Here is a 13,988-nt window from a genome sequence, read left to right on the forward strand (position 1 = left end):
TGCAAGATTTAGAGGTGGCAGAAAGGGGAGGGGAAGGAGAAACATTATGATCGATGTCGTAGTATTCGATGTTCGGGGATATCAACTGTATCCTGGGCACCATTCTAAGCTCTTCACATGCTTATCACAGTTTTCGTAGCATCTCTGGGGTTACACTGTTGTATTCTTTTTATGTATATATATTTAAAATGTATTTGTTTTTGGTTGCGCTGGGTCTTCATTGCTGTGTGCAGGCCTTCTCTAGCTGTGGCAAGCAGGGGCTACTCTTTGTTGTGATGTGCAAGCTTCTCATTGGCTGGTTTCTCGTTGTGGAGCAGGGGCTCTAGGCGTGCAGACATCAACAGTTGCGGGCTTAGTTACTCTGCAGCAGGTGGGATCTTCCCAGACCAGGGATCGAACCCATGTCCCCAACATTGGCAGGCAGATTTCTATCCCCTGTGCCACTAGGAAAGCCCCAGAGTTTTAAGAGTTTAAGTTCAAACTAAGGGCTAGGGGATCTGGAGCCATCACATTATGGCCTGACACCTGAGTTTTGATCAAGGTACCAGTTCATCATTTTAAAAACTGAATTAGTCTCTGCAAATGTGACCTTTTTGCTATTATACACTCTTTACCTTTTCACGGCCACAAGTGTCTAGCCAGAGCAAGGAACGAGTTTGATTTCAGTGTATCCACCATCCTGCTTGAATTCAATATATCAAAGCTAAGTTAGTCATTCACTCCCACCCATATCTTTGACTCCTTAGCATTCCCATTTCTTTCAGTGGAATCACTATTCTTTTAAGTGTCCAGCGTGAAACTTTGTGGCCATCTTTGCCTCTTCCTTCTCATAAAAGTTCATGACTAGAAAGAACCCTGGAGGCCATTTTTTTCTAATTTAATAGCACACTGATTCCTTCTGCAGCAGTTTTGACAAGGAGTTTACCTTTATCCTCAGTATTCATTGACTCCAGATTCTCTTTTGCTCATGTGTGGCCCTTGAAATTGTCATGATCTTTTAGTTTATGGTGCTACCCTGCAGGCTCCCTTTGTCTCTTGAAATCAATTCTGTATAACATCATCCTGTATGAAACAAGCTGGCTTATAATGCCTTCTGACGTCTGGCCCGCCCACCATTCTGAGCTAGTTCTCCCGTAGGCCTTGGGCTCCGGGCATCTGCTCCTGTCACACCCATTCCAGCCCCTGGAGCTTTGTTCATAGCCTCTCCCCCCGCCCCGCGCCCCGTGCTGTCTTCTTTATCATTGTGACAAGGATTCTGCCTGTCTTTCAAGCGTGGTTCAGACTAAGGATTTGACACTACCTGCAACTCCTGGCTTGAAATCACATTTTACACTTGTGGTCAGGATAACACAGTTTTGTGTTCTCTGTTATTTGCACATATATGTTTTTTTCTTCCAGCTAGATTGTAAGACTAAGAATGTGGTTTGTTCTCATATTCTTTTTATTTATTTTGTTTCCTGCCATTCCCCACCCTACCACTGGCTTGATGTATTATTACATTTGTAAACATTTGTTGATCATATTTGGATCTTTCTGTTTTCTCACCAACTTTAAAAAAATTTTTTTATTTATTTGTGGTTGTGTCGAATCTTGGTTGTGGCCCTGTGGGATCTAGTTCCCTGACCAGGGAATGAACCTGGGCCCTCCTCATTGGGAGCATGGAGTCCCAGCCACACTGGACCACTAGGGAAGTCCCTCCCCAACCTTTTATATTGAAAAAAATTCAAAATTGCAGAAGAGTTGCTAGAATAATATAATGAACAAATGTATGTCCTTCATTTAGATTCACCAGTTAACATTTTGCTACATTTACTTTATAGAAATACATAAACACACACCCCTGAACAACTTGAGATTTAGTTGAACTCATTATATTTTTTTTTTTGCATTTCACCCTTACTTATGTATGTATTCAATAGGATGTTGCTCTCTTCAGTCACACTACAAGATTGCTCTCAGAAAACTTAAAATTAATACAGATGTATTATCTAATTTCATATGCAAAGCTTTCCTGTTGTCCCAATTACATCCTTTATAGTTGTATTTTTAATCAACCATTGCATGTTACATTTATTTGTCAGGTCTCTTTCATGTCCTTTAATCAGGACAGTTCCCACAACTTTTGCTGTCTTTTGTGATACTGACATTTGTGAAGAGTCTAGACCAGTTGATTTGTAGAATACCCCTTAGTTTTGATATATTGATTGTTTCCTTTCGATGTGTTTTGTGTTAAACATTTTCCCCAGAGTTTGGTGGCACTTTGTCTCTTGTGGGGTATCACATCGTAAGAGGACACAGCATCAGTTTGTCCTGTCCCTAAGGCAAGTTTGATCACTTGGTAAGGTGTTGTCCAACAGATTTCTTCTTTGTAAAGATACTTTCCCCTTTGTAATCAATGAATCATCTTTGTCAGGAAGTCCTTTACCTCTTGAATCCAAAGCTTGTTCCACTAGAGCTTTAACCTGAAGGAATGAGGTCCAGTGAGGCTAGGAGGTTGATCTCATTGTTAATGGGGAAAGGAACAAGTGGGGAGTCAGAAACATCTTACCCACACTTGCCTTTGGTTACAGCTGGACTCTTATCCAGCTGCAGAATGGAATGCCCCGAGGCTCTTGTACAGGTTTCCTTCCCATTCATTCATGAATTCAACACATCCTTCTGTAGCCCCTGCGCTAGGCACTGTGCTAGCACTGAAGGCACAGTGGAAAAGGGGATATGGCAGTGAACAAGGCAGGCAGAGTTACTGCCCTCGTGGAGCTTACAGGCTAGCAAAGTCGGTAATCCAAGAGGAAGGCACGAGTTATTTACAAATTGTATTAAAGCACAATGAAAGAAGTAAGCAACATGCTGAGACTGAGGGATATTTAAACTGAGACCTGAAGAAGGAGGAGTCAGCCATGTGTGGTGTGGAGGAGCATTGAACAAGAGAGGGCAATGACAGAAGAGGGAAAGCACGTGAGGGGACGAGCTTCTTAAGCCTGTAAGGAACCTGGCATACTCAGGACCCAGAAGGCAGCCAAATGCCTGGAGCCTCTGGGGTTGAGTTCCAAGGTAAAGGAGCTGTAGTATGCGGGGCCAGAACATGGGAGGCCTTGTGGACCCTTATAAAGAGTATTAGGACTATTTAGCTTTCTTGTAACAAATTCTTCTTTCAAAGATACACCTGACACCAAATTGCGTTTTATGGCCGCCTTAATATAAGTCTACAGGGGCTGTCTGTACATTGTGGGTCTGAAGGTGTGAATTTACCAGTGGTTTTATACTCTAAAAAAGAACTCACGATATTGCTACCCAGTTATGTGACCACCACAGGGTGGAATAAGAATTCATAGTCCTGGAGAAATCCCTGTGCCCGTAATTAAGTTCTGCTTCTCATTTGTAAGACATGGGATACACACAGCCTTTCCAAGTTTAAGGCCCTGCCAGTGTGAGGATTGAGTTTGGATTGGAGAGGACACTTTGCCGTGGGAGCCTTGTTACACAACAGAAAGGCTGGGAGCTTTGAAGGAGTGGGAGGGATGTACATGCAGAGGCTGTGGAGGAAGACTTGGACATGGCACTGGAAGGCTTCTGAGGGTGGGGAGGTGCAATGGAGGATGTGAGGACATGCCCGTGTGTCCGTAAGGGAGGGAAGGGCCCAGATGGTGTGTGCTGGAAGGAGCAGTGTGAAAGGGACAGAGACATGAAGAAGGGGCAGCATACATGGTGCTGGGCCTCAGGGCTTCACGGCCCTGCCTCCATCTGCGGGGCGAGCTGTGTGCGGGGAGGAAGCGTCTTCTCTCCCAGCCTGTACTGGGTGTGCTTAAGCCATTTTCCTTGATACCCTAAGGTTAATCAGATCCTAAGAAGGGCTCTGCTTGTCACGAACTGGCTATAATTATATCTCTCTTATTTTACCGACAGCTGTAAAGAACATATTAATATTAAGAGAAGCCCTACCCACTAATGTTATTGTCTTGGTTCCCAAACAATTAACATCCACCTTCCAACCCAAACATAATTGGGTTTGGCCCATGTTCAGGCTTCGGCAGTGTTATTGTTTGCACTTCACACGCTATGTTCTTGGTGTCCTTCCTTTGGAGTTTATTTTATTCCCTCTGCCTGTTTCTGATAAGCCAGTCTGCCTGTTGGACTTTGTGAGTAAATGTTGAAAAGGAACATTTTGTGGTGCTGAGATATTCCTTTCAGAGATAGAGAGTAGAGTACAGTGAAGTCCTGGACTCCGTGACTGGTAGACTGAACAGAGAGGATTCCTGGCCAGATCTTTCCCTGGGCTACAAAATCTGCCAGTTCATCAGGGCCTCTTGCCCTGGTACAAATCAGTGAAATGTAATAGACACGGTTTCCGGCTGCAGCAGCCAGCCATCCAGAGTGGGGTAGGCTCTCCTCCCGCTGTACCATCAGTCTTGTACCTCTAAGAACTGTGAGGAGAAAGCAGCAAATGCTCAGCCTGCCCCCGGAGAGCCCTCAAAACCAGAGAGGGGGCACCTGCACGTGTAGCACAAGACCTAGTTCCAGAAAGAAAGTTTGATTAGTGGAGTGGCAGGCACAAGATTCACTGCCCTGACCTGTTTCAGATTCACCAGAAAAGGAATAAGTAGGTAAAGAACTGCACAGACTGGAGGGAAAGCTCGCCTTGCGTGACTCTGCAGGTGAAGAGGGTGTTTGAAGTAGGCAGGTGCGTGACTTGTCTGACAGGTTTAGGGTTGTTAGTGTCTTAGGATTTCTGAGAATTCATTCAGCTTTTTCACACTGCTATCAGTGGTTCCCAATTAGTCCTGATAATATGTGCATGTCTGAAGCCGACCATAAAAAATGGCTGTTTAATCAGCTGTTGACATGCAATCAGGCTACAGCCCCAGCATCGGCATCTGGGGTATCAACGGCTCACATTTCAGAAGGGGTGAGGCTCGGCTCACTGCCTGTCGTGTCTGCCTCCAGCAGGATTAGGACTCAGACAGGTGGAGGAGCTCAGTTAACCAACAAGATAGTGTTCATTTTGACATGCACATGGCTTTTATTATTACATTATTATTTTGCCTTTCTTTGAGAGAATACAGATGTGGGTACTGTAAGTTCAGTCTTTATGCTTGGGTTTCTGTTGTTAAAATGTATAACCACAGCCTGATTCTCTGTGGTTTCAGAGATCTATGTAGGCAGGACTGGATAACTGATAGAATTCTCCTGAAGTTGTCAGTGAGGAAGAGAAATTTTTCTATACAGGGCTCTGGAACCAACAGGATGGTGGTGAACTTTCTGATGAAAACTTCTGCCTTAGAGTTCAGCCACCCAAGAAATGGTTGATTTGCATCATTTATATGTTTGGGTACCTAGTGAAATCTTGCCTCTGTTGGTAAATAAATACAGCTGAGATGACAGAACTGAGGTGGGGGTCGAGGAAGGAAGAGGCTTATTTCCCTACTTCGAGGGGTTTACAGTCCAGTACAGATGAGGACACAGGATCTAAAAAGGCACCTGAGGGACTTCCCTGAGGGTCCAGTGGTTAAGACTCCATGCATCCAATCTAGGGACCCCAGAGTACATCCCTGGTGAAGGAACTGGATCCCACATGCCAGCAGTCAAATAAATTTTTAAAGTGATTGGGGGGGGGGGGGGGCATGTGATCCATCCAGACAAAACTAGATATATGCAAAATCCCTTGATAACTTGCTGATTGGAACCTGTTTCTTGGTCTGCCAGTGAGCCAGGGCAGTTTGCTCACTTGGGGCCAGCCCAGTGGCTTTAACCTTTGTAAGGTGGCATTGGATGTCAAGGCAAAAGATCACGATTTTTGACTTTGCTGTTTCTTTCCTGTCCTGGTTTTCTGGGCTCTGAAACGGCACCTTGCTACTGGACATGTAATGCTATAGACTTCCTCAAGTGTGCCGAGCTGCTGAAGAGTTTGACTTTGTAAAACCAAGTGTTTTTGATGGTGTACTTTCAGTGACTGTGATTCTCCCTAACCTTTATAGAGTTGCAGTTTGTTTATGGTGAGTAAAAGATTTCTTCTGAGTAGCTTAAAGCAAACCATAGTTACTTTCCATGTTCTCTTTCTGTTTGGTAAGAGCTTTAGGTTACAGTCACCCAGAGTGAGGAGAAAACAACAAATTATTTGAGAAAGCAAGTTTTTAGTTGAATTTCTTTGGCCAAACGGAATGGCTAAGTAGAGGAGAGTAGGAGGAGGAGGATGTGGGGAGCAGGTGGGATGAACAGGTCATCCTCCTGAAAATTGAATAGCGGGGACCAGAGGATCAGGAGGGTTAGCTAGTGTCTGTTCCACTCTAGGCAAGAATAAGGGGTCTGCTTATGAGGAAAACCTCACAGCCAGGAGTGGCATTTCCCCTACTTTGAGAAAAGTATGTTTTAATGTGGTTGGCAGCCTTTTCTTGATAGTACCGGGTACATGTTGGTGGATTTGGCCTTCATGGTCTAAAGGTAAACTTGTAAGAGAGGTTCAGTTCACCCCTGCTCTGTGGTAGCCTGAACAAGTTGTTACGTAGTTCCATATCCACTGCTTGAGCTCTGGAGAGCTGCATAGCATGCCTTTGTCTTGGACTATGCAGATGGGCTGAAGAGGGTCAGTCTTAAAGTCTTGGCTTTCGCAGATCAACTCCACCATTTGAAGAACTGGTTTCCTGTAATCACTTTTCCTTTTTCCTCACCTCCTTTCAAACTGCAGACTCTGGCCTGGTTGTCCCAAGTATTTCCTATGAGCTGCATAAAAAGCTGTTGGCTGTGGCTGAGAAGCATGGCTTGACTCTGGAGCGGAGACTGGAGATGACAGGCGTGTGTGCCAGTCAGATGGCATTGACCCTGCTCGGAGGACCCAACAGGTAAATGCCCCCAGGTGGGTGGGGGCTGAGTGTGGGATGACGCTGCTCTGCCTTGGCACCACCATGGTGCCTCACACACACAGGGGTTCCGTTTCTGCTCCTCAACAGAGTCTCTGTGAAGTCACTTTCCTGGACGCTACACAGCTTTTGTTTGCCATTCTCACCCCTGTCCTGGGAGTCCTCATTATTCTCCCAGTGCTTATGCATGCTCAGTCATGTCTGAGTCTTTGTGACTCCATGGACTATAGCCCTCCCTCCGGCTCCTCTGTCCATGGGGATTCTCCAGGCAAAAATACTAGAGTGGGTTGCCATGCCCTCCTCCGGGGATCTTCCCAACCCAGGGATTGAACCCACGTCTCTTATGCCTCCTGCATTGTTGGCAGGCGGATTTTTTACCACTGGCACCACCTGGGAAGCCTCTTCTTCAACAAACCACTCTTTGATTCTTCCTTTCTGGTCGCTGTTGACTCTAAGACTGCTGCCAACTACCAGAGGCTTGCCTTCTAAGAACCTCCAGAGACCCAGTTTTGGTACAGCTGAGTGATAGGGAACTCAGACAGTACAGCTGAGGGCACTTCAGTAATGCTATGGCATGATTAGTTTTGTGTTTTAAAAACTTTGGCTGAGTAGATTAGCAGAGACAAGATTGGAGGCCATGAGACCAGTTAGAAAATTGTAACAGGAAACTGAGCCAGGGGCCAGGTGATGGTGGTCCCAAGTAGGGAAGAGGGGATCAGAGAAGTGGGTAGATGAGGGAACTTTTTAAGGTAAAATTAAGAGGGCAGAGTATTGAGTGGATATGAAAGGTGATTGAAAATAAAGTGTCAGTGATCCCTGAACTTTAAAGCGTTCTAGCCTGGACACTGGGATGGACAGTGATAGCAGTCACCATGATAAGGAACGTGGGAAGAGGAGCAGGCATGGAGGAGGTGGTAGGTTTTGTTTTGGATATGTTGAGTTTAGGACTGTGAGACATGCAGATGGACTATTAGCAGTCTGGATCTGAAGTTTAGAGAAAGGTCTGAGCAGAAGATAGAGATGGAAGTCATCAGCTGGTACGTGGTGTAAGAATAGGCAGGCTCTGTTAAGGAGAAGGTGTGAGGAGAGGAAAGGGCCTAGGGTGGAATTCTGGGGAACATCAGCATTAAAGCCTAGTTAAGAGATGAGCCTTCCAAAATAGCTAAGAAAGTTTAAAGCCAGAGAGGTAAGAGAACCAAGAGGGCACGGTTTAAGAACCAAAGAAATGGTGTTTGAGGAATAAAGGGATGGTTGGCAGTGGTGATGCTGAGCGAGCAAGCACATTTAAGGTTGATAGGTGTCTGCTGGATTTATCAGCGAAGAGGAGGACATTGTTAGTCTTGTGGGAGAGTGGTGGCTAAGGTGACCCACACTGACAGTGAGGTTTCCCCTCCTTGCTTCTCCACTCCTCTCACCCTGTAGAGTTGCGTTCATCCGCCTTGCCCCTTGACTTAGGCCTGCTTTCCCACCCGGATCTCTGGCCTGGCCTGTGCTGGGGACGGGCCAATGGAGACCGCACAGGAGGACATGGTGCAAGTTGCCCTCTGCAATATATCATGCCCTTGGGTCTGCTGACCGTTGAACCTCCTCCGAGAGCAGCCACTGGGGCAACCCTTGGAATAAGCTCTTCCTGCAAATATTTGAGGCCATTAAGTGGCTTCCCAGAAATAGCAGTTTGGGGGCAGGACCTGAATGTCCTTCTCAAGTCCATTCCTTTTTGGTCAGCTTCTTGTGGTTGATTGTCCTTGTGCCTGTCTGTTCTCTCAGTGTCTGAGCTCTCAGAAGGGCCAACAGTACTGTTCTTTGCAACAGTTGCTGGCTTTTCTTTGAGAAAGATACCTCCGTAATCACTTTCATGTATGTTAATTGTTGTTCAGTGATGTCCGACTCTTTGCGACCCCATGGACTGCAGCACACCAGGCTTCCCTGTCCTTTACCAACTCCCGGAGCTTGCTCAAACTCATGTTCATTGAGTTGGTGATGCCATCCAACTATCTTGTCCTCTGTTGTCCCCTTCTCCTCCTGCATTCAATCTTTCCCAGCATCTGTCTTTTCTAATGAGTTGGCTGTTCACAGCAGGTGGCCAAACGATTGGAACTTCAGCTTTAGCGTCAGTCCTTCCAATGAATATTCAGGGTTGATTTCCTTTAGGATTGACTGGTTTGATCTCCTTGCAGTCCAAGGGACTCTCAAGAGTCTTCTCCAACACCACAGTTCAAAAACATGAGTTCTTTGGCGCCTTCCTTATGGTCCAACTCTCACATCCATACATGACTACTGGAAAGACCATAGCTTTGACTAGATGGACATTTGTTGGCAAAGTAATGTCTCTGCTTTTTAATACACTGTCTAGGTCTGTCATAGCTTTTCTTCCAAGGAGCAACCGTCTTTTAATTTCATGGCTGCACTCATCATCTGCAGTGATTTTGGAGCCCAAGAGAATAAAGTCTCTCACTGTTTTCATTGTTTCCCCACCTATTTGCCATGAAATGATGGGACCAGATGCCATGATCTTAGGTTTTTGAATGTTGAGTTTTAAGTCAGCTTTTTCAATCTCCTCTTTCACATTCATCAAGAGGCTCTTCAGTTCCTCTTTGCTTTCTGCCATAAGGGTGGTGTCATCTGCATATCTGAGGTTATCGATATTTCTCCCAGCAGTCTTGATTCCAGCTTGTACGTCACCAACCGAGCATTTCGCGTGATGTATCCTGCTTATAAGTTAAATAAGCAGGGTGACAATATACAGCCTTGACGTACTCCTTTCCCAATTTGGAACCAGTCCGTTCTTCCATGTCTGGTTCTAACTGTTGGTTCTTGACCTGCATACAGATTTCTCAGGAGGTAGGTCAGGTGGTCTGGTATTTCCATCTCTAAGAGTTTTCCACAGTTTGTTGTGATCCACACAGTCAAAGGCTTTGGCATAGTCAATAAAGCAGAAGTAGATATTTTTCTGGAACTCTCTTGCTTTTTCTGTGATCCAAGGGATGTTGGTGATTTGATCTCTGGTTCCTCTGCCTTTTCTAAATCTAGCTTGAACATCTGGAAGTTCTCGGTTCACGTACTGTTGAAGCCTTGCTTGGAGAATTTTGAGTATTGCTTTGCTAGCGTGTGAGATGAGTGCAATTGTGTGGTAGTTTGAGCATCCTTTGGCATTGCCTTTTTTTGGGATTGGAATGAAAACTTGACCTTTTCCAGTCCTGTGACCACTGCTGAGTTTTCCAAATTTGCTGGCATATTGAGCGCAACTCGTTAACATCATCATCTGTTAAGTGATGTTAAGTACCATGGTATGTTAAGTATCATGCATTTTTTCACTGTGTCTTCATATTAGCATTTAATTTGCTGCTCATTGCTTCACCTCGAAGGTAAATAGTAGACCAGGTTTTAAAATGAGCAAGCTAGAGCTCAAGAGAGCAGAAAGACTTGGCGCACGTGGCCCTGGTGGTTCACGGTGAAGCTCAGTCTCCAGTGCCTGGACTCTGACCCCTGCTGTTGGGTCTGTGGGTGTCGTGGTCTGCTTTGAGTCCTCGGATGGGGGATGCCTCTGTGAGAGGAAGAGTTCATTTAGGGAATAAACCCGGGCGAGTCTGATGTGAACTCTGCAGTTATCTGTGAGCAGGGAGAAGTACTCACTATATTTCCTTACGATGCAAACATGGTGGGGAGAAATTAACGACTTGGTGTATATGAAAGTACATCACCAAATTCCCCTGAATTTATTTGGAGAGTGAGGATTTCCTCTTTGGCTTGACAACATCTGTCCTTCTCTCTTTGGAGAAAACCCATAAGTGACTGTCCCTGCTCCACCCCAAGCAGGGACCTAAGCCTCTTTCTGACTGTTCATCTCCCCTGCCTTCCTGCCTGGGGGCAGACGGCACTGCCTGGCAGTTGGGCATAGCTCTAGGGCTAATTTTAACCCCCCTATTTACGGCTTATCTGAGACCAGAGGGGTCTCAGCCTTTCTTTTGGGGTGGGGGGGTGGCTTCACTTTGAATGGCATAAAGCTGAAAGTGACTTCATCAGAAGTGAGTGTCCAAGGCAGCTCCCCACCAGGAAGCCCTTAGCCTTCTGCCTTCTCTGTGACCAGAACTGTAATGATAGCAGCATCAATTGAGTACTTTCAGTGTCAGTTCCTGTTCAGAGTGCTTTGCATCCATTCATCCACCCAGCAGTCTAGGAAATACAGTAGCTCCAGCATTGCCCTTATTAGCTTACTGGCAGCTCAGAGAAGAGAACTTGGACTGGCAACTAATTGAGTATGATTTACAACTGCCCTCTTTGGTACTTGCTGTGAGTCTCTTAGGAGTTGAGCCAGAGTAATCCTAGAAGGAGTGGGTCAGAGATTCATAAGTGAAAGGCTTTCTGGGCAGGTGAAGTAGTTTGAGCAGAAGCAAGAAAGAACCGTCAGGTGCAAGAGAGAGTGATGAGACCAGTCTTGCTGCAGCAGAGCAGGCACATTGGGGAAGAGTCAAGAAGGCTGCAGAGGTAGAAAAACCTCTGTTGAGAAGTGTTTGATGTAATAGGTCCTACAGTGAGAACAGAAAGTGTTCTTAGTTAGAAAGCAGTGTTCTGGCAGCGGTGTTGCACGGAACAAGGTCAAGCAAACTACCTAGTGCGTGCTAAGTTGCCTCAGTCATGTCTGACTCTTTGCGACTCTGTGGACTGTAGCCCACCAGGCTCTTCTGTCCATGGGATTCTCCATGCAGGAAAACTGGAGTGGGTTGCCATGCCCTCCAGGGGATGTTCCTGACCCGGGAATTGAACCCAGGTCTCATGTCTCCTGAATTGGCAGGTGGGTTCTTTATCACTAGCTACACCTAAGAGGACCCAAAGATGAAGTGTGGGACAGTGGGAAGGCCACCCTGTGAACCTGGCCTGTAGATTTTGTCCATCCCCTCTAGAACCTGGGCCCTAAGAGCAGCAGGTGCCTGGAGGTGTCCGGTATATGGGGCAAAGGATTGGCAAGTCTCGGCTGATGATGCTTCTTTACCTTCTGTTCCAGGCTGAATCCCAAAAACGTTCACCAGAGGCCTACAGTGGCCCTGCTGTGTGGGCCTCACGTGAAGGGGGCTCAGGGTATCAGTTGTGGAAGGCACCTGGCCAACCATGATGTCCAGGTCATCCTCTTTCTGCCCAACTTTGTGAAGATGCTGGAATCCATTACCAATGAGCTGTCTCTCTTCAGCAAGACCCAGGGCCAACAAGTGTCTAGCCTCAAAGGTGAGCCCTTGCACAGGGTTGGGGCCCGCTCCCTCCTCAGTGCTTTCATGGTCTGCTGGTGCCGCCCAGTGGTGACAGGTGGAAAAGCACCACAAGCGTAAAGAGCACTTTGCTCATGAGTAGTCTTAGAGTCTTAAGGAAGTAAATACCTTCCTTGCCTACATCCCATCCCTTCACCTTCTTCCTTCTCCCACCACTCAGATGGAGAGGTGGGGATCCATTTAGTTTTTTCACGGATAAGTACAGAATGGGCACTGTTCCTGACACTGGGAATATGGTGATAGATTTTCTTTTTTTTTTTTCTTAATCCATGCATTTGTGGAGCTTACATTCTGCTTAGGACAGATGACAAGTGACATTTCTCTCAGGTCAGATGGTAGTAAGTGTTATGCAGACAAATAAAACAGGGAAGGGAGCTTGTGAATGTTGGAGGGTTGGGTGGAGGGTAGCAGTAGACTTAGATGTTTTAGGGCCCAGTTATAAAGGGCCTGTGGATCTTTATGTAAGGTTTGAACTTTTAGTCTGAGTGAGATGGAGAGTCACTTTAGGAATAAGTAGCAGAAAGATATAATCCAGCTCGGGTTCCAGACGATCATTACGTCTGTTGTTTGAGCGCAGACTATAGACTTACACAGATTTATTAAGGCTATTGTAATAATTGGAACGAGAAGTGATGGTGGCTGAGACAGCATGAAAGTGATGAAAGGTGGTTAATTTCTGAAGCAATATTGAAGATAAGAATTTATAGACTGGATGTAAAGGATAAGAGAAAGAGAAGGGTAAAGAACGACTCCAAGGTTCTTGACCTGAGTAACTGGAAGGATGGAGGTGCCATCACTGAGATGGGAAGAGCTGAGGGAGGTTTGGGGAAGAAGAGCAGGAGCTCAGTTGGAGATGCCCATTGGATAGGCAGGTGGAAATGCTGATTGATGGAGATGAGTCTGGAGTTAAGTGAAGGGATCCAGTGTGGAGTTACAAGTGTGGAGAGGTGGTATTTAAAGCCGTAATGAGCCTGAATAAGGTATCTTCTAGGAAGAGAGAATAGATAGGATGTTAGAGTGGGTTCTTTGGATAGAAGTTTAAGGGACCAGCTAAGAGACAGGGAAAGAGTGGTCATTGAAGGAGAAGGAAAGCCTGGAGAGTCTGGTACCTGAAAGACGAGTAAAGAAAAGAGGGTGTGAGCAGCTGTGTCAGCAGGCCTTCCTAGGTTGAGTTCAGATGAAGATTGAGACTTGACTACTGGATCCAGCAGTGTGGAAGCCCCTGGTGATCTTGACAGGAGCAGTTTCAAGTGGTATGGTGAAGCATGGTCTGATAGGAGTGGGTTTAAATGAGAACAGGGCAGAAGTGGAGCATGCAAGTGTGGCCCAGAAAAAGGGCCTTGCCAGGGATCAGATGGCAAGATGGGGCCAGAACCTCAGTCTCTTAACTCTCAGGTCAGGCTCCTGTGGGCATGAAGAAGGGAAGTGCCATTCCTACTCTCAAACCTCGGGGCTCATATGGACACCCCCATCCCCACTCGTAGTGGCCTGTTCCTGAGACTCTAATTGAGGTATGTCACTACTTAAGGCTGAGACCTGGGAAGGGGTTCTCATATGTGGGTTCCCCCTCTTAAGATCTGTAATATGATGCCCTTTTCCAGGCAGTTATTCTTCCTCAGCTACCCACAAGGCTTCCTATCCCAGTTGCTCCAGGATGTTCACCCTTGAGTTTGGTCTGACTTCCGCTAGTCTCAGTTTAACCTCTTAGGCTGGTCAGGACTTATGTGCTTATTGAGCCATCTGTTCTTACACTGTGCCAGAGGCCTGGTGAGAGCAAAGAAGCCTTTTTAAACACCTGGGAGAAGTGAGAGATTCCTTCGGCATTCTTAAGTTTGGGCTGCAAGAAGGACTCATTTCTATAATCGTGAGGGGACCA

At 46.1% G+C, this 13,988-nt stretch overlaps 1 protein-coding gene across 3 annotated transcripts in view; it reads left to right on the forward strand.

The window, feature by feature from the left end:
* Window positions 1-13,988, forward strand: part of EDC3 (enhancer of mRNA decapping 3) — a 57,593-nt gene that overhangs the window by 40,634 nt on the left and 2,971 nt on the right. For 2 of the 3 annotated variants that reach the window (XM_061158998.1, XM_061158999.1), the window contains exons 5-6: window positions 6,680-6,833; window positions 11,854-12,071. In XM_061158998.1, the coding sequence (XP_061014981.1) occupies window positions 6,680-6,833; window positions 11,854-12,071 (372 nt within the window). Of the gene's footprint in view, window positions 1-6,679; window positions 6,834-11,853; window positions 12,072-13,507; window positions 13,624-13,988 lie in introns of all 3 variants that reach the window. The other variant, XM_061159000.1, reaches the window with a different exon arrangement.

Source organism: Dama dama, chromosome 13, assembly GCF_033118175.1.
Source record: "Dama dama isolate Ldn47 chromosome 13, ASM3311817v1, whole genome shotgun sequence".
Taxonomy (NCBI): Eukaryota; Metazoa; Chordata; class Mammalia; order Artiodactyla; family Cervidae; genus Dama; species Dama dama.